Genomic DNA, 18,784 nt, shown 5'->3' with positions numbered 1-18,784 from the left:
AATAGTTTGAAATGTTTATTTAAAAACGCCTTGGCTGCATTAAAAAAAATAAATAGCTGCAAAAAACTTTGTTTGCCAAACTGAGTTACTTTTTTGAAGTAGTAACTATATAATTAATTGCCCAGCATTGGTCATTATATACTGTATTTTGCAGACAGAGAGTTATAGGACTCTCCCAGACCACAGACTCATACTCATAATACAGGTCAGAGCTTTATGAAAAAAAAGAAAAGAAAGAAAGTTGTGTTTTCAAAATTGGAGTTAAAGTTATTTTTACTTCCAATAGTGTTAACATACTACACAGGTCATGAACAAGACTTTTTTAAATTTTCATTGTAAGTGGGCTAAAGCAGCTAATTAAAAGTAGTCTAACATAAATGTAAATGCTGTAATTTGATTATTTTAATAAACCATGTAACTTGGATGGATTAGATGCTGGCGTGACCACAGTGCACACGTCTGATGTCGCTCACAGTGGTCCAAGGGATCGCTCAGGGAGTTTGTGTGTTTGCTCAGACACATGAAAAATTAGAGGGAACATTGCACATGGGTGATAATCAAATCTCAGGACGTACCACAATTCTCATGGATCACATTAACTCGATGGACCAACATATCAAATTCACCAGGAAGGATATGAAAAGTAGCAGGTTAGCCTTCTTAGACTGTGAGATTTTCAGTAAGTTGATGAGTACCGTCAACATACTAATATAGAGTATAGGAATATTTAAGGTTTGACTCTCATCATCCACTGGAGCACAAACTGGGTGTAATCAGGATGCTACAACATAGAGCGAACACCATCCCCACAGACACAGCGGCCAGGGAAGCAGAAGAATATCACTTCAAAAAGGCCCTGAGTAAATGTGGTTATCCGAGCTGGATGTTTGTCAAAGCTGGGAAGGCACCTAAAGAAAGCTCCACCTAATCCAGGACAGAAGGACAACTGCTGCCTAAGCGAAAACCCGTAGTGACCTCTTCTGTGTCAGGAGTATCAGAACAGTTGAGAAGCATTTTTTCTAAACACCATGTCTCTGTGGCTTTTAAGACCCAAAACACGCTGTGCCAAAAATTGGCCCACCCCAAGGATCGGTTACGCCGACACAAACAGAGTAATGTAGTGTACGCTGTTAAGTACTGGGAGGATTGCCATGATTTATATATCGGGGAAACCAAACAACCCTTATGTGAAAAGGGAAAGACCATCTCTGAATTGACGAGCAGGCCACAGGGTACACCTTTCACCATCTTACAATGCTGTGATTGCAGCCATTCCCCAACTCTCTCTGAATGGTACTCATAGCCATTGATTAGTGGCCTATGATCAATGATCAGTGGTCTTGGATCAGTGGTTGTTGATCAATGGTCATGACAATTTTACAATTTGCATATTAATGATGAAGGAACTGACATCCCAGCCCATTGTTCATTCAGTGGGCTGGTTTCAGTCATTGTGCAAAGGTACTGTTTATAAGACTGGGGAAACCTGCAGTCAGCTGAGAATGAAGAAGTCACGTGACGAAACATTTCTCCCACTGAAATTTATAAACAGCCAAACACTATTCTGAAACTGCCATCTCAAATGTCTTATGGAAGTTAGAGTATATTATATATAAACGTACCTGTCCACTTGTTAATTACATAATCACATGGAGGCAGGGACCTCGCAGCACAAGCATACTCCCAACCTATTGTAAGATTGTGCTGTACATTGTTATATATAGTGTATTTTTTATTAGTAAAAAACAACAAGAAGTCACAAGAAAAAGGAGAAGACACACGGCACATGTTTAAACAAGGAAAGTTTATTCATCTAATAAAATAGACATAACATTATTTTTTCACCCAAAAAACACATATTCAAAGCACCATATCAGCCCGATATCACACAGTACTGTCACATGAAACAGAAGTTCTGTAGAGCGGCCAATCATAATGAAGCAGGTTGAATATGTTCTTGATTTAAGCTGCTCTTCATATTTCCGGCCACCAGATGTTACTAAAGAGGACAGTGTTGAAAAGCTTCGAGTAGCGAACTAAAGCTTCAGTACTTCGGAACGCTTCATTTGGCCATCACCAGTATTATATCTAAATCTTTCACTTTCCTGTTGCTAATACAATTCTAGTCTTTCGGTAATGATTTGCTTCCAGACTAATGCCATTACCGTTTCTAACAGTGATGTGCGCACTCCTTGCGTAGCCTCAGATTTCACTTCCTGTTTACGTTCCGTAAATGACGTCACGTCGATAAGGTTAGAGAAACCGTTTCAAAACCTAAACAGCAGAGAAGTTGAAAAATATCCCCTCATTACTGAAACACGTCCTGCCCCACTTGCAGACTGGAGCTCCGGTGCGAGAGCGGGACGTACGGTTTGAGCTGTATCGCTCAGATTTAAGAACGAAGCAAGCTAGCCGGGCTGCTAAGCGAAGCTAACGCTAATATTTGAAAGCTAGGTATTTGAAAACGAAAACAATACAACTTCAAGACAGTGCCCAGTTTCTTCAAGGATGGAGAGCAAATACAACCTTAAGAGTCCAGGTAAGCCTGATCCCAAAACAACTTCTACAGCTTTCGGAACCCTAGGATAAATCCTACAGCTAGAATCCAACACTTTAATGTTTCTTAATTAGCTTAACTGTTATTAGCCTCCGTCCCAATCTAAATGTTTACACTGGCACCTTTATTTAGTATTTTTTCGGAGTTCTTCCTGTTGTGTGGGATGCTTTATTTATTTATTTTAAAACTCTTTGGCATTCAGAGCAAACCATCTGTCTGTTGAAACTGTACCGGCTGGCTCTGTCCCTGTACTTTTCGTGTTGCGGAGTTATTTGACGTTACACACGTAATTAAGGACACGTCTGCGTGTTCAGCGTTGTAGTTAACTGCTTTGTAATATTAGTGATCAAGGGGACTATTTAATCGGCTGATTTTGAAGGTTGACTTTAAGAAACATAGGAAGTATGCTGGTCGTGTGCAACCCACAGCAATAACACGTAATTTTTATTTTTTATTTTTTTTTTAAACTTTAAACATATGTATTTTTATGACTTTCACTTTCGGGAGAAGAATATTTAAATGAGTCACGGAAATGGGAATGAAAAATGTTGTGCAGTTTGCAGTAAATTGCACAAACTCTTTAACGCCGAACATAAATCATGTCTTATGTCTGTCGTGATTATGATAGTTGCACTTTGCGTGCATGGCTCAAAGCTGTTCTGGCAGGGTCAAAACTTGGCCAGCTGTCCAAAACCTTTTCACTGAGCCCTCATGATGAGTGTTTAGAGGTGAGCCTTATAGTTTCTCAGTTTTCACTGGGACAGAAATGAACTGAGATCAGAAACATCTTTATTTGTGCCCACAAACAAGGAATTGGACTCCAGCGTTCCAGGTTAACTGGTATTTACGTTAACTCTCTATGTTCCGCAGATCAAATGGTCTTCTCACTCTGCCAGTGTGTCTTACGGTTTCACAAGATTAAAGACCTTGGCAAGAAAGGGCAACATCTCCAGCTGTACAAATGCATACGTGTCTCAACATTAGCTTCAGGCAACAATTAAATGATCTTAATTTAAAAATAAAAAAGTCTGCCGCCGTTCTTGTTCCTCTGTCTTTCTGTAACATAAATAACAAGCTGACATTTTCTTTATGACACTGCCGATCAGCTTGAAGGACCCTCAGTCATGCATGCATCCTGTTCACCTGTCAGCTGTCTAACGTCTGCTGCTGATTTAGGAAACATGCCCACATTAACTGGTGTTAGACACAGTTTAGTGGGCAGCTGCCTCCTCAATATAATGTAATATCATCACAATGGCTTGTTTCCTGATCTGGGTTAAAAATAACAAACAAGATTTACAACGAGGAGCGGTGAACACTGTGATAACTACAGAGCACTTCATAAGCGAACTTGTTGCTTTAATGAGAATTTGTTCTGCCACCGATTTGATCAAATGGACTAAATAACATCCTCTCAAGATGTGAGTATATTAGGAAACTCAGCCAGGTTTCCTAATAGACACATAGGTAATAGACACAGGCAATTGATGGTTATTTTGAAAAAGAAATCCTCTTTAAATGAACAATCCCAGGTGTTCTGGGCAGTATCAAACATCTCCACAATGCTGAGTAAGTGTATTTGTAATGTTTTAATACATCAGCAGGTTGTGGCAAGAAGGGCTAAATGCACTTATAAATGACCATTTCTGTGCAACTTTGGTTATTATGTTGGTGGGTTTTCATGAATGGTAGGATGGTCCATTGCAATGAATTATGGGACAGCATTTTTTCTTCTCCCTTCACAACAAATGACTGTAGAAAAGATGCACGATCTGGCTGCACTTCCTCCCATAGTACAAAAATGAAGTCAAACAAGCTACCATGTTGCATGTTTGGAGCCAGAGTCTGTGCAGTAGTGACTCGAGGTGGAATAGCTGTGTCACTCTCCTGCACACACACCTACTGGACGTGACCGTGAACACGCCCCCCTTCACTTTTTACGTAGCCCAGCTGCTCCGGTTTATCTGCTGATGGGTTTACTGTGACTAACGACTCGTTAAATTAAGGTAAATACAACCACAAAGTTTTGTTAGTATAGGCTCTAATGAAGTGTTATTTTTAACTAGTGAACTGGTGACTCACTAGATTGACAAGCTGGAGTCAAACGCACTGTTTATTTATTTACTTATTCCTCCCTCGTCTCCTCATCCGGCCGGGTATACAGAGCGATACAGTCAACTGGCAAAGCAGTCCACGAGTTGCAATCAGCTGTATTTTATGCAATAAAATGGTGTCTTTGTCCCAAGCACATCCAAACAGTTTAAAACATGTGGTTGCTCCATGACACCGCAAACATAACCGAGTTTCTCACTAAAGAACGATCAGGAATCCTGACATCCATCAGTGTGTCCATAGGAACAAAAATCTCCACATCAGTCTTGTTCGCTTAAATTTCTCTACCGTCATAAGATGGTGCTAAACATGCTCTAAATCTTTTAAACAATTAGAGCATTAAACCTATGACAGTTTTTGAGAGCAGGTCTTTATACCTGTAGCACTTGATGTCTCCTTTTTTAGCTAAATGCTATAATAGTAGTGATAGCAGCAGGCGAGCAATAAAAAGTGCGCACAGTCTGGAGATGCTTTTTCTTTTCATTCTCTTGTCTATGCCTTTCACGTCTTTGGTGTTAGCTTGTTATTATGTAACAGTGTCTCTTTTTATCCCTTTGGACCTGGTGTGAGTCATTCCTAGTGGCAAATAGTCAACATTTGTGTTGCATAAGATGATTTGGCATATAAGGATTATCACCTTGGGCCTGTTACTGGACTTCTGCAGAGACAGTTGTGTGGGAAAGGCTTTTCTTGTCATCTCTGCCTACTATGGGGGTAGTTGGAGTTCTGGAGGTAGAGCAGGTTATTTACTAATCGGAAGGTTGGTGGTTCAATCCCTGGCTGCTCCATTGTACATGCCAAATCTGCTTGGGGCAAGATAGTAACACCATGTTGCTCTCTGATGCATCTATCGGAGTATGTGTGTGTTGGATAGAAAGCACTTTGAGTGTTCAGTTTGAGGAGAAAAGCATTTTACAAGAACCAGTTTATTTACTATTTAAGGTAAATAAACCAAAAATGGAAAATGAATATGAAATCAGCAGGCAATAAGGAGCAGTGTCGTTCCTGTCAGTGTTTCCAGGCACAGATACAACGTTAAATGAGAGAGGGGCGATCATGGCTCAAGAGTTGGCAGTTCGTCTTGTAATCGGAAGGTTGCCGGTTCGAGCCCCGACTCAGACAGTCTCGGTCGTTGTGTCCTTGGGCAAGACACTTCACCCGTTGCCTACTGGTGATGGCCAGAGGGGCCGATGGCGCGATATGGCAGCCTCGCTTCTGTCAGTCTGCCCCAGGGCAGCTGTGGCTACAACTGTAGCTTGCCTCCACCAGTGTGTGAATGTGAGAGTGAATGAATAGTGGAATTGTAAAGTGCTTTGAGGGTCTCGAAAAGCGCATTGAAACCAAGCACACCATTGTTTTTCTTGTGACATTACCAATAAGTTTGATGTGTCACATGGCCCTCTTCCTATTGAAAAAACAAAAGTTGTATCCAAGATGGCCGACTTCTAAATGGCCACCACGGTCACCACCCATCTTGAGGAGTTTGCCCCCTCACATATACTAATGTGCCACCAACCATTCCCATTTTATTACGGTGTATCCATATAAATGGCCCACCCTGTACAATTGATACACTGCCAGGCCCAAAAAAAGTCGCCACCAAAAAAAAGGTCACACACTCTAATATTTCATTAGACCGCCTTTAGCTTTGATTATGGCACGCATTCGCTGTGGCATTGTTTCGATAAGCTTCTGCAATGTCAGAAGATTTATTTCCATCTGGTGTTGCATTAATTTTTCACCAAGAACTTGCATTGATAATGGTAGAGTCTGACTGCTGCGCAAAGCCTTCTCCAGCACATCCCAAAGATTCTCAGTGGGGTTAAGGTCTGGACTCTGTTGTGGCCAACCCATGTGTGAAAATTATGTCTCATGCTCCCAGAACCACTCTTTCACAATTTGAGCCCGATGAATCCTGGCATTGTCATCTTGGAATATGCCCGTGCCGTCAGGGAAGAAAAAACCCACTGATGGAATAACCTGGTCATTCAGCATATTTAGGTAGTCAGCTGACCTCATTCTTGTAGCACATACTGTTGCTGAACCTAGACCTGACTAAATGCAGCAAACCCAGATCATAGCACTGCCCCCACAGGCTTGTACATTAGGCACTAGGCATGATGGGTGAATCACTTCATCTCCCTCTCTTCTTACCGCCCATCACTCTGGAACAAGGTAAATCTGGACTCATCAGACCACATGACCTTCTTCCATTGCTCCAATCTTTATGCTCCCTAGCAAATTGAAGCCTTTTTTTCCGGGTTGCCTCACTGATTAGTGGTTTTCTTACGGCTACACAGCTGTTCAGTCCCAATCCCTTGAGTTCCCTTTGCATTGTGTGTGTGGAAATGCTCTTACTTTCACTATTAAACATAGCCCTGAGTTCTACTGTTGTTTTTCTTTGATTTGATTTCACCAAATGTTTAAGTGATCGCCAGTAACGATCATTCAGGATTTCTTTTCAGGCCACATTTCTTCCTCAAAGACGATGGGTCACCGCTATCCTTCCACTTTTTAATAATGCATTGGACAGTTGTTAACCCAGTTTTAGTAGTTTCTGCAATCTCCTTAGATGTTTACTCTGCTTGCAGCATGCCAATGATTTGACCGTTCTCAAACACACTAACATTTTTTCCAAGACCCTGAGATTTGTCTTTCGTTGTTTATGAAATGAGAAGCAACTCATTGCACCAGTTGGGGTCAGATAACTTGTTGCCAGCTGAAAGATAATAACCCATGCGGTAATTTTCCAATAGGAGGCTCGTACCTGTTTGCTTAGTTAAATCCAGGTGGAGACTTTTTTTTTTTTTTTGCCACATATGGCAATATATACATGTTATTGATATCTTGAACCGAGTAACGATATCCAGTGATACTTAGCAAAAAATCATGCAAGTCTATACTTCTGGGGTTAAGCACCATTTTATACACCACACCAACTGCCTTGCTTGGTATCTGGTAATGTGATAGTGCCGTTACCACCACAGTATTCGCATGCTACATTGTTAAATAATAATGTTATACTTTTACTGGTTATAGATGAAAGTTTCCTATTTGTTTACCGTAACTACCATGTTAATAATTAATTTCATTACAGCCAGAGTAAAAATGCCAAGCTAAAACATCAAACAACACAGTAAACAAAGCTTACTGGAAGATGAAGATGATGAAGCTGTTAATACCTCACTTTCGTCATCATCATCCATGGGTTACAGTTCTTAGCAACAGACATACCAAAGTTGGCTTTCAGGCTATCAGCCTTTAGATATACACTATATTGCCAAAATTATTTACTCATCTGCCGTCACACATGAACTTGAGCTGCATCCCAGTAGTAATCCAGGATTTAATACAATGTCGGCTCACCCTTTGTGGCTTTAACTGCTTCAACTCTTCTTTGGCAAATGTTTAGCTGGCTTAAGCACATTTACTCAGAGCCTTATTGATGTGATATTCTTCTGCTGCCACGGCTGTGTGTCTGTGAAAAAGGCGTTTGCTCTGTGTTGTGGTGTCCTGATGACAAACAATTTCATGAGACTCAAACCTTAAATACTGATTCGTAGACATTGTCCCCCATTAATGATGGAAATTTCTAAGTCTAAGTCTAAGAAAACTAGCGTGTTATTTTTCATATTCTCCGCAAGACAAGGTAAACAGTTTTTAAAGGTGAAATATAAAAGTAAAATCAGATGTAGTCATTTATACATTTGACTCCAGACGGCTGATAAATTTGCAAGAAAGAAAGATTAGGTCGTTGTGCATGGTACAAGTGAAGCAGTGTAAATACTTTCTAGATGTACTGTAGCTTTCCATGCAGGTGGTAACCCTTTTTTCCTGTTTCTTTGTTTCTTTTGATGGGAAGCGGTGAAGAGGCTGATGAAGGAGGCTGCTGAACTGAGGGATCCCACAGAGCACTATCATGCCCAACCACTAGAAGTAAGTTTGGCATTTTTATGCTATTACTTTACTCTATAGTCTAACAATGCATTACAATGAAAATGTATGCAGGCAATGCAGTTACTTTTAACACTACTAGGTACTGCTAGGTATTTTTGGTTTTAATAGCCTTCAAGTTACAGTGTGTAAAATTTTCACCTATAGATATCAGTTGCAGTCAAGCTCACTTGACTGCAGGTTCAGAGGTCAGAATTGGTGTGAAATCAAAGACGTGACCTGGGATTTTCAAACTGATACAATATGTTTATCTATTAAAGTTCTCTGAATTCTCTTTGAATTTTGTGACTTCAAGGTCAGAAGTCAAGTTTTCTGAAAATCTTTTGTATAAGATAACCCATACTTTTAGGCCTTTTAAAACTCACTATGTATCCCTGTCTTGTCTCAGCTGGGGTCCTCATTTAGGGTCAAAATCCTAAAGCTATACAAACACAAAACACACTCCAGTAAGTTCATTGGAATTAATACTCTACAGAATACATTATTCTACTGCTCAACCGACACTTTGAATCCAAACCATCTCCAAATATTTGAGCCGTTGTTTTTCTTTTTACCAACCACCTACTCTGTGATAGCTACTGTGTCCATCTGGTCGCTGCCTGCAGGTGAAGCGATGGGCGAGGGGGAGTTGTGTTCAGTGAGAAAGAGAGGCGGGGCAGAGTGACATGTAGAGACAAACGTGGACGAGAGAGACTGGCTCCACGAGTATAATTATAACGAACATAGACTATAGCGATATAAACGATATTGTCACATCTTATATCTTGTATCAAAGTATATGGATATTTTTTTAAAAACTTAATATTTCGCCCAGTCCTACCTTCTGTTGTCTTCTCAGACAGAAATATGTTCTTAAAAGGATATTTCATTCTTTCTGCAGGACAATCTCTTTGAGTGGCACTTTTCTGTTCGTGGTCCTCCAGACTCTGATTTTGATGGTGGGGTTTACCACGGCAGGATCATACTTCCCCCGGAATACCCCATGAAACCTCCCAGCATCATCCTACTCACAGTAAGATGCAGATAAAGATCATTTCTTAGTTGCATTTGATTATTCTCCTAATGCAGCAGATAATCAAAAAACTGAAAAAGCAATTTTTAAGAACAGACAACTTTCCCAGGTCCAAGCAAAGTAACCTTATACACTGACCATCTTTGGCTCCACACATAACTGCAAGGCAGATTCTCTAAAATGAACATTATCAAAAATAAATATCGTTCTAGGCTTACCAGTGAGCACTTCTATATGTATGGCCCTGATTCCATTCAAGCCCAGGCTTACACATCTGAAAGGATAAGCTACTGCTCAATTTTCTTTTGAAACAGTCAGGGAGTTGAACGTAATAGGGGAAGAAAGTGAGCTTCCAAAACAGTTCAGGTGTTAAGATTAGGGATGTTCCTGGCCAGGAAAAAATGAGACTGACTGACTAGTCTAAAAATATGAAGTTAAATTTTAAAATCGTTTCATGGAAAATGTCAAAAACTAATAACAAACGGCATTGTAAACAATTTATCCCATTCTTCAATAATGAATCATGTCACTTAACTTTGCAACTTCTCGTTTCGTGCATTATCAACGTTACACGTACGTTATACTCAGCATTATACAACATTATACTCCAAACAGTTAACAAAGACGAAAACCATTAAAACAAACCTGCTGCAACAGGGAAGCCCAAACCTCCCTCTCGCTGCCACCTCCAGCTTATCTGAGGAAACTTCAAGCCTTTCCCGGACCGGCCGATAGATTTCGTAAGATGTAGAAATTTTTAACAATTAGATTCAATTGCTAGAAAATAAGGTTGGGCGATTGGACGAATTGGACCATCGCTGACAGGCTGAGCCTTTCACCGATCGTTTTTACAAGAGGTTTTGAGAAATATGTGGTATGACTCTGTTTTTTCACACATATATATCAACACCACTTTCTCTTTATTCCCTTCCATTAGCCAAATGGGAGATTTGAAGTTGGGAAGAAGATTTGTCTGAGCATCTCTGGCCACCATCCCGAGACCTGGCAGCCCTCTTGGAGTAGTAAGTATAGGAGACAAGAGCCCAGTTCTCCATATGTATCTTATTCCCTGAGGTAATCTAAGTAGTTGGAGGTTGCATTTGGAAATAAGCTGTACAAAAGAATTTGTAGAGCTGTGAAATGAGATTTGTAGAAAAATCCAGAAGTGATCATCTACTAATTAATACCACTGATGTCTTGATGCATGCAAAACCATCCAGGTTAGCACTGATGCACTAATGCATTGGTACAGAAGTATTCCTGATTTCCTATTTTTGTTGTATGTTTGTCACACTTCAAAGTTTCAGATCATCAACCAATTTTAAATGTTAGACAAAGATGACACGAGTAAACACACAATGCAGTTTCTGAATGAAGGTGTTTATTATTAAGGAGGAAACAATCCAAACCTACATGCCCCTGTGTGAAAAAGTGATTGCCCGCTAAACCTAATAACTGTTTGTGCCACTTTTAGCAGCAACAACTGCAATCAAGCGTTTGCAGTAGCTGGCAATGATTCTTTTACACTTCTGCCCACTCATCTTTGCTGAATTGTCATAGTTCAGCCACATTGGAGGGTTTTTGAAAATACACCTTCTTTTTAAGGTCATGCAACAGCTCCTCAGTCAGATTCAGGTCAAAACTTTTAAGTGGACCACTCCAAGGTCTTCACTATGTCATTAAGTCATTCACAGATGGACTAGCTGGTCTGTTTTGGATCATTGCCTTGCTGCAGAACCCAGTTGCGCTTCAGTATTTTCTCAAAAGTCTTCAAAATCATCAAGGCCGAGTTACATGAACAAATTGGAGTCTATTAGATAGATATGATACAAACCACTGCAGCGCAGTACCTGTAATACCTACAGTATGCTCTAATCACTCTAATAGAATATTATGGTCTACAGCAGGGGTCCCCAATCTCAGTCCACGAGGGCCGGTGTCCCTGCAGGTTTTAGATGTGTCCTTGATCCATCACAGCTGATTTAAATGGATAAATTACCTTCTCAACATGTCTTGAAGTTCTCCAGAGGCCTGGTAATGAGCTAATCATGTGATTCAGGTGTGTTGACCCAGGGTGAGATCTAAAACCTGCAGGGACACCGGCCCTCATGGACTGAGATTGGGGACCCCTGGTCTACAGTATCGAATGCTGCACTGAGGTCTAGCAGGACAAGAAATATATTGGATGAAATTTTGACAGTATCACTTCCGCTATGATGATACGTTTTGCTGCTGGTGGCTACAGTTTGTGCTGATGTGGTGTAGTGCGATGTAGTTTTTGTCTGTGTTGGTGGCATGTTCACTGCCGCTCTTATCTATCCGATCTTCACTGATGGGTCAAGATACTCCTGTTTCAGCGTTTACCACCAGTTACCCTGTCATTCAGCAAAAGTCACACATTTTTCTTCGTTTGAACTACAGCTGATTAGAGTCAGGTATAAGACTTTTTTTTTTTTATAGTCCTGTGGTGTATCGTCCATTTTTAAAGGCGTTCAGTGACTTCTTGTCCTCCACTATAAAGCTGCCCAGACTCCTTATAGTTGGAGATTTTAACATTAATGTAGACGACAACTTTGTGTCTAGCCCCACACATACCAAAGGACACAAACTGGAACTTGTTTTTACTTTGGGTTTAAATATTGATTCTATTTGTTTTGAGGACATTTTTACTTCTGATCATCACTGTATTATTTTTAACTTGTCTTTCTCCTGCTTGCCGTGTGGTCAGCACTCACATCATAAATTCCTCTACTGCTGAGAAATTCTCTGATTCTTTTAAGTTGTTCTTATCCCCTTATGATCTAACAACAAATCTTTTTAATAATCACTGTCTTACTATTTTAGATGAAATCTGTCCTGTTAAAACAAAATTAGCTCTTGTTTCCAAATTCTCCCTTCGCATAAACGAAACCATCCGCTGCTTAAAGCGTTCTTGTCGATAAGCTGAGCACATGTTCTAATAAAGGATCTTTCTTTCAACCGTTCAGTTAGAGATGCGAAGGTTGCCTATTTCTCACACCTGGTTACAAAGAGCAGAGGTAATCCTCAGGTGTTATTTGATGCCATTAGTAATATTGTTACTCTCGCTCCACCTGCCATCCCAATCTCTTCAAATGAAGAAGGTGAAAATTTTCTGTCTTGATAGAAAAATTGATAATAGAAGAATTACTATTTCTCCATCAACATTTCCATTGTCTGTTCCTGCTCTAGCTCGGCCTGTTATTTTAGAGTTGAAAACTAAAGGAGACTTTTGGTCCCCAGACTCTGGAACTCTCTCCCCCTAAGTTTGAGATCTGTGCACTCGGTGCTTTCTTCTAAGAAAACAAAAACAAAACCTTTTAGACTTACATTTAGTAACCTTAGATTGCTTGCTTGCCAAAGTCAGTGTGTTAAATGCAAAGAGATCTTTTTCAGTACTGCATGAACTTTGTATGTGAAACATTTGTTTTCTAATATAAATAATAAAGCTCACTCCTGTCCTCTGCTTCTGGCCTAAACAATATTGCACTTTGGGTGCTGGTGTTGATAGATGAACTTGTGCTGCGGGTCTTGATATAAAAGTATTTTTATACACCTCGAGAGTAAAAACGAATAATTTATTACTACCAAGACTTCCTCATTAGTTTGTAACTGGCGTTTGGTCCGTTTGCTGAGTTCTGCTTTCATGTTACTTCTCAGCATGGAACTTTAATCAGTGGAAACTCAGTGGGAGATGCTGCATCTTCCTCAAAGCATTTCTCTCTACTGCCTCCCTCTCTTAAGTAAGAAGAGTTTCAAATCAATAACAGAATTAAATCAAAGACAAAGGTTGCTCCTAACTTCTTTTTACCAACAAACTGTAGGTCACATGGCTAGCTATGCCTCAGAGATTTGACTTCCCCTGCTGGGTTTTTAAAGTGTTGGCTCTAAGTTGTGTCTGATCCTGTTTGCAATGACCACAGGAGGCCTGAGTTGATAATTGCACAGTGCTTCCGATTGTCACAGACAGGCCAACTGTAGGGTTCCAGGTTTATGCTCACTACTCTTGGCGGCTGCTTTAGTTCATATGCTATGCCTGCATATTTGATAAAGCATGCTTCAGATAATTAAACATTCCCTCTGATGTCTCTTTGGGAAATATTTAAATTTGTATTTTTTACATATGCTGATTTATTTAGATATGGTATCGTTACTCATGAATATCTTGACAAATGTTTTTCCTCAAGCTGCTTTCTGGTCTGTCTGTACTTAATACTGTTTATTTTTTAAAATGTGAGCTGCAGTGTTTTATTGCCTAGCTGACTATTTTCACAAACTTTGGTCATAGGTTATACACACAGTTAGAGATAGCAGGTCATCAGAACTGAAATAAGACAGTTTGCACCAAAGTGACTTATTTCAATAGACTGGCTGCTACTAAAATTTGCTGCTTCCTCTTGTCTTCGTCCTAGTGTCTTTTTCAGTCACTTAATTGAAATTGTCTTGAAATCCAGTTTATTTATTGGGTTTTCATCACAGCCCAGACTGCAGCTAATTTGCCAATATGTGGCTCAGTTTTAAAAGGGTCATCTCTGCTGCTGCTGAGGATAAATTCATCCGAGTCACCAGCCTCAGAAATGGCAAGTTAACAGCACCACAGATTAAAGCCTACGCAGACTTCCGCTATCGATCGAGATCTATTGATCGATCGATCGATCAAGATCGATCGATAGATAGATCATCGCAGTTTACTAACAGGAACATAGAAGAGAGAGACTTAATGTTTAAGAATCCATATTTAACAGTTTTACTCTGGTGCAGTTGTGGATACTATTGTTCTTTCTTTGTGAATTTTTTTTTTATGTTTAAAATTGTGTTTTTGCTGATTTTTGTTTTGTTTTTTGGTGGTCTGAGAGCAGACACAGCCGCTAAGAAGAGGGGAGTTTTGGGGGGGATAACAGGGATTTGCCAAACTCACACACTGTTTCACTATTAATTTTAGTCAACTGTGACTGACACCACCTGGTGTTATTACTGCTGATATGAATTATAATTTTACCAAATCTACATTTACAAGCAAGATGTAATTAAAGGATAGACAGTTCAGAGATTAAACATAAATTAGACAATTGACAGGTTGTCATGGCCAAGTCAGGCTAACAATGAATAGGTTGTGTTTTTCATTCAAATTGTATTTTCTCCTCATTGTTTACACACTCTCTCTCTCTCTCTCTCTCTCTCTCTCTCTCTCTCTCTCTCTCTCTCTCTCTCTCTCTCTCTCACTTTCTTTCGTCCAGTTCGCACTGCCCTCATAGCTATAATTGGATTCATGCCAACAAAAGGAGAGGGTGCCATTGGATCTCTCGATTATACTCCTGAAGAGAGGAGAGCCCTTGCCAAAAAGTAAGATTTAGTAGATAGAAAAATCTTTTCAGTCTTTCCAGTTGAGAATGGTAATAAGGTGAGTATGGCATCTTGCATCTTCTTGTATGAAATAACGTTGCAAACTCGATTAGCAGGCACGCAAGAAGTGGATATGATCCTCATAAAATAATATTAAAACAGCCAAGTCCGTTCAAACATGTAATAGAAGCACCCGAGCCTGAGTTGGCATGCCTCATTGCTAATTACTGGTCTATCACAATCTGAAAAGAACACTTCCAGGCCAGTCCTGGTATTGAAAGATGACAAATTCATCGTTGCTGTGTGCTGCCAGTCTCCAGAGGACGCGTGAGCAGACACTCAATTTTCATATCACACTGTTTTCCTCTGAGAAAATGGTACAAAGCCAGTGATGGTGAAGATCAAGCTAAAATTGCTCTTCTATTAGCAGATGAGATGAGTTCTTGATCATCCGGTTATTTCATTATTCATTAGTTCATGGAGATGAAATAGACAGGAAAACACAATGTGTGATGAATACAAGGCTGCTTGTCTCCATGATGGCACCTCCACCCCTTCCCAACACAGACACACACAGAAAAACACACACATGCACACAGTGGCTGAGGCAGCACTAAAATGTTCATTTATTATATGAAAATGTAAAATGTTACTATTGAAATACTTCACATTTACACTAATTTTTATTACATATTCAGAAATGACAACATCTGATCTTTAGAGAGAGAGAGTCTGTATGTAAGGACAGTTTGAAAAATATTAAGGAAACTTAAACCTTAAACTTCAACCAGCTAGTTATTAACATAATGTTTGCTGGATTGAGTCCCTGTTCAGATACTGGCATCTCTGCAAACATAATGAACAAAAACTGTACCAATCTACCACAAATACTTAATAAAGATGGCATCTGGGTACAAGTCAGCAGCAGCTCAGATTTGTACTTTAGTCACTGATAACATAAGACAGAAAAACCCTTTATGAAATCTAATGAAATAAAGAACACTTCAACGTAGGGATGCCATTGTTAAAGTCTTAAGTCAAGAGATGCCTTCATATGCAGAGGGTTTAGAACAAGTTACAAACCACTGGTTAAAGTCAAGTACAAGAACAGTAGAAGAATTGCATCATTAAACATCTTATTTATAGTTAAAAGAATCAAGATGGATCCTTTCATTTTCTTTTTCTATCAACTTGAGTTCACAGTACTAACTCCTCTGCCAGTATTTTCTTGAAAGTAGTGCTGGACAGTACTGCTGTGAAAGAAGTATCAAAGAATAAACAAGAGCACTCAGAGAGCGTAATTCCTCCTGAAGGGCAAGAGCTATACTAGAACTTTGTTTTATGATGTTTTTGTTAAAACATGCTGATGTCAGCCTGTTTTTATAGCACTATGATACAACTTTGCATCATTGTGATGTTGTAGGTAAAAAAAGTGTTTTGTCCAGCTTTCTACATTCCCTTTTATATATACCACTGTACCATTTCATTTATAAAGCACTTTTAAAAACAACAGGGCTGACAAAAGTGCAGTACAATAAAACCAAATATAAAAGACAAACACAGGCCAGAAGGTAAAAGAGCTGTAGAAGTTAAAGAATAAAGCAGTACATAAAAACCAACTTAGGATCACAGACAACATCTCACACTAGGTCGAAGGCCAGAGAGTAAAAATGCGTTTTTAACAAGATTTAAAAACGGTGAGTGAAGGAGCCTGCCTGATGTGCAATGGAAAGTTCTGTCACATCGGAGTTTGGGTTGCGTTTTTGGAACAAGGAAAAGGATGGACAATGGTCATGGACAATGAAGGTCAAGGTCAAATGCTTAGCTAGCCTAGTACTCTTGTCATCCAAGACCTAGTTATATTGTTGTTTAAAGATGATCCATAAAAAATTGTGATTAGTATGATGTTTTTACTGATCACATTTGGTGTAACCAATTTTCACCAAAACTAAATCAGCTTGAGGTCTTATTGGTCCTACAAGATTGTTCTGAGAAGTCCTGTCATCTTCAGTATGATCAACCTATCTCTATTAATCGACTGTGTACTCCACAGGCCTTCAAACTGGCAGTAGGTAAACCATTACTTAAAAAGACTTCACTTGACCCAAATGTCTGCTGCCAATCTCCAACCTTTCTTTTATTTTAAAAATTATTGAAAGAGTAGTTGTAAAACAGCTAACAGATAATCTGTAGAGCAGTGGTTTATTTGAAGAGTTTCAGTCAGGTTTCTGAGCACATCACAGTACAGAAACCGCTTTAGTGAAGGTTACAAATGATCTTATGGCCTCTGACAGTACTGCTATGCAGACGAGACCCAACTTTATCTATCCATGAAGCCAGATGATACACACCAATTAGTTAAACTGCAGGAATGTCTTACAGACACAAAAACCTGAATGGCCTTTAATTTTCTGCTTCTAAATTCAGATCAAACTGAGGTTATTGTACTCTGCCCTGACAATCTTAGTGTTACCTTGGCCTCCAGTAACACTGTGAGGAACCTTGGAGTCATTTTTGACCAGGATATGTCCTTCAATGCACATATTAAACAAATATGTAGGACTGCTTTCTTCCATTTCAGCAATATCTCTAAAATTAGAAATATCCTGTCTCATATTGACGCTGAAAAACTAGTTCATGCATTTATTACTTCCAGGCTGGACTACTGTAATTCATTATTATCAGGATGTCCTAAAAACTCCCTGAAAAGCTTCCAGTTAATCCAAAATGTTGCAGCAAGAGTACTGACAGGGACTAGAAAGAGAGAGCATATATATCTTGGCTTCCCTTCATTGGCTCCCTGTTAAATTCCGAATTGAATTCAGAATCCTGCTCCTCACATACAAGGTCTTAAATAATCAGGCCCCATCTTATCTTAATGACCTTGTAGTACCATATCACCCCAGACACTATCTCTACTTTTAAGATTAGCCTTCAAACGTTTCTTTTTGCTAAAGCATATAGTTAGGGCTGGATCAGGTGACCCAAGGTTAAGGTTACTTTATTTATACCCATAGGGAAATTTGCTTTACAGAAAAATAATAGCATTTGGCATCCCTTCACAAACCACACACACCTAAAAAAAACAGACTAATGCACATTTTTTGTAATTAAACAAAATGAATCAAATCAAAACCATTCTTATTGAGTTCAGTGACAGCAACAGGGACAAAGGTGTTTTTATACCGCTTTGTCCTGCATCTTAGAACTAGAAACCTCCGTCCCGAGGAAAGAAGCTGAAATTCACCCCATAGAGGATGGGAACCATTTTTAAGAATTGATAAAGCTGGGAGGCTAAACAGGGAGGGTAAACAGGACTGTGACTCACCTATCAGATGACTGGACTGTCTCTGCACTGAGCATTTCTTCTTCAGTAACCTTTTTCACTCACTATGTTTTTATACACCTCTCTGCATTTAATTATTAGTTATTATTAATATGTGGCTCTCTACCAGAGAATGTCTTTATCCTGTTTTCCTCCCCTCAACCCCAACCGGTCACTGCAGATGGCCGCCCCTCCCTGAGCCTGGTTCTGCTGGAGGTTTCTTCCTGTTAAAGGGAATTTTTTCCTTCCCCCTGTGGCCAAAGCTCTTGCTCATACGGGATCATTTGATTGTTGTTGTTTTTTCTGTTTTCTCTTTATTATTGCGGGGTCTTCACATTGCAATATAAAGCACCTGGAGGCAACTGTTGCAGTTTGGTGCTAAATAAATAAAACTGAATTGAATGAAAAATGAGAAAATTATATCTTGAAAACTGTGAACACTTGTTTGCTGACAAACAGACAA

The 18,784-nt window shown here is 39.5% G+C and overlaps 1 protein-coding gene across 1 annotated transcript in view; it reads left to right on the top strand.

Annotated features, from left to right (window-relative positions):
* Window positions 1-2,042: 2,042 nt before the first annotated feature.
* ube2j1 (ubiquitin-conjugating enzyme E2, J1) overlaps window positions 2,043-18,784 on the top strand; it is a 28,481-nt gene continuing 11,739 nt past the window's right edge. The window contains exons 1-5 of the mRNA XM_005475114.4: window positions 2,043-2,539; window positions 8,532-8,605; window positions 9,504-9,635; window positions 10,573-10,657; window positions 14,891-14,996. Of these exons, the coding sequence (XP_005475171.1) occupies window positions 2,509-2,539; window positions 8,532-8,605; window positions 9,504-9,635; window positions 10,573-10,657; window positions 14,891-14,996 (428 nt within the window). The 5' untranslated portion in view covers window positions 2,043-2,508. The remainder of the gene's footprint in view (window positions 2,540-8,531; window positions 8,606-9,503; window positions 9,636-10,572; window positions 10,658-14,890; window positions 14,997-18,784) is intronic.

Source organism: Oreochromis niloticus, linkage group LG15 (assembly GCF_001858045.2).
Source record: "Oreochromis niloticus isolate F11D_XX linkage group LG15, O_niloticus_UMD_NMBU, whole genome shotgun sequence".
Lineage (NCBI taxonomy): Eukaryota > Metazoa > Chordata > Actinopteri > Cichliformes > Cichlidae > Oreochromis > Oreochromis niloticus.
This window is presented reverse-complemented; position numbering and strand designations above follow the sequence as displayed.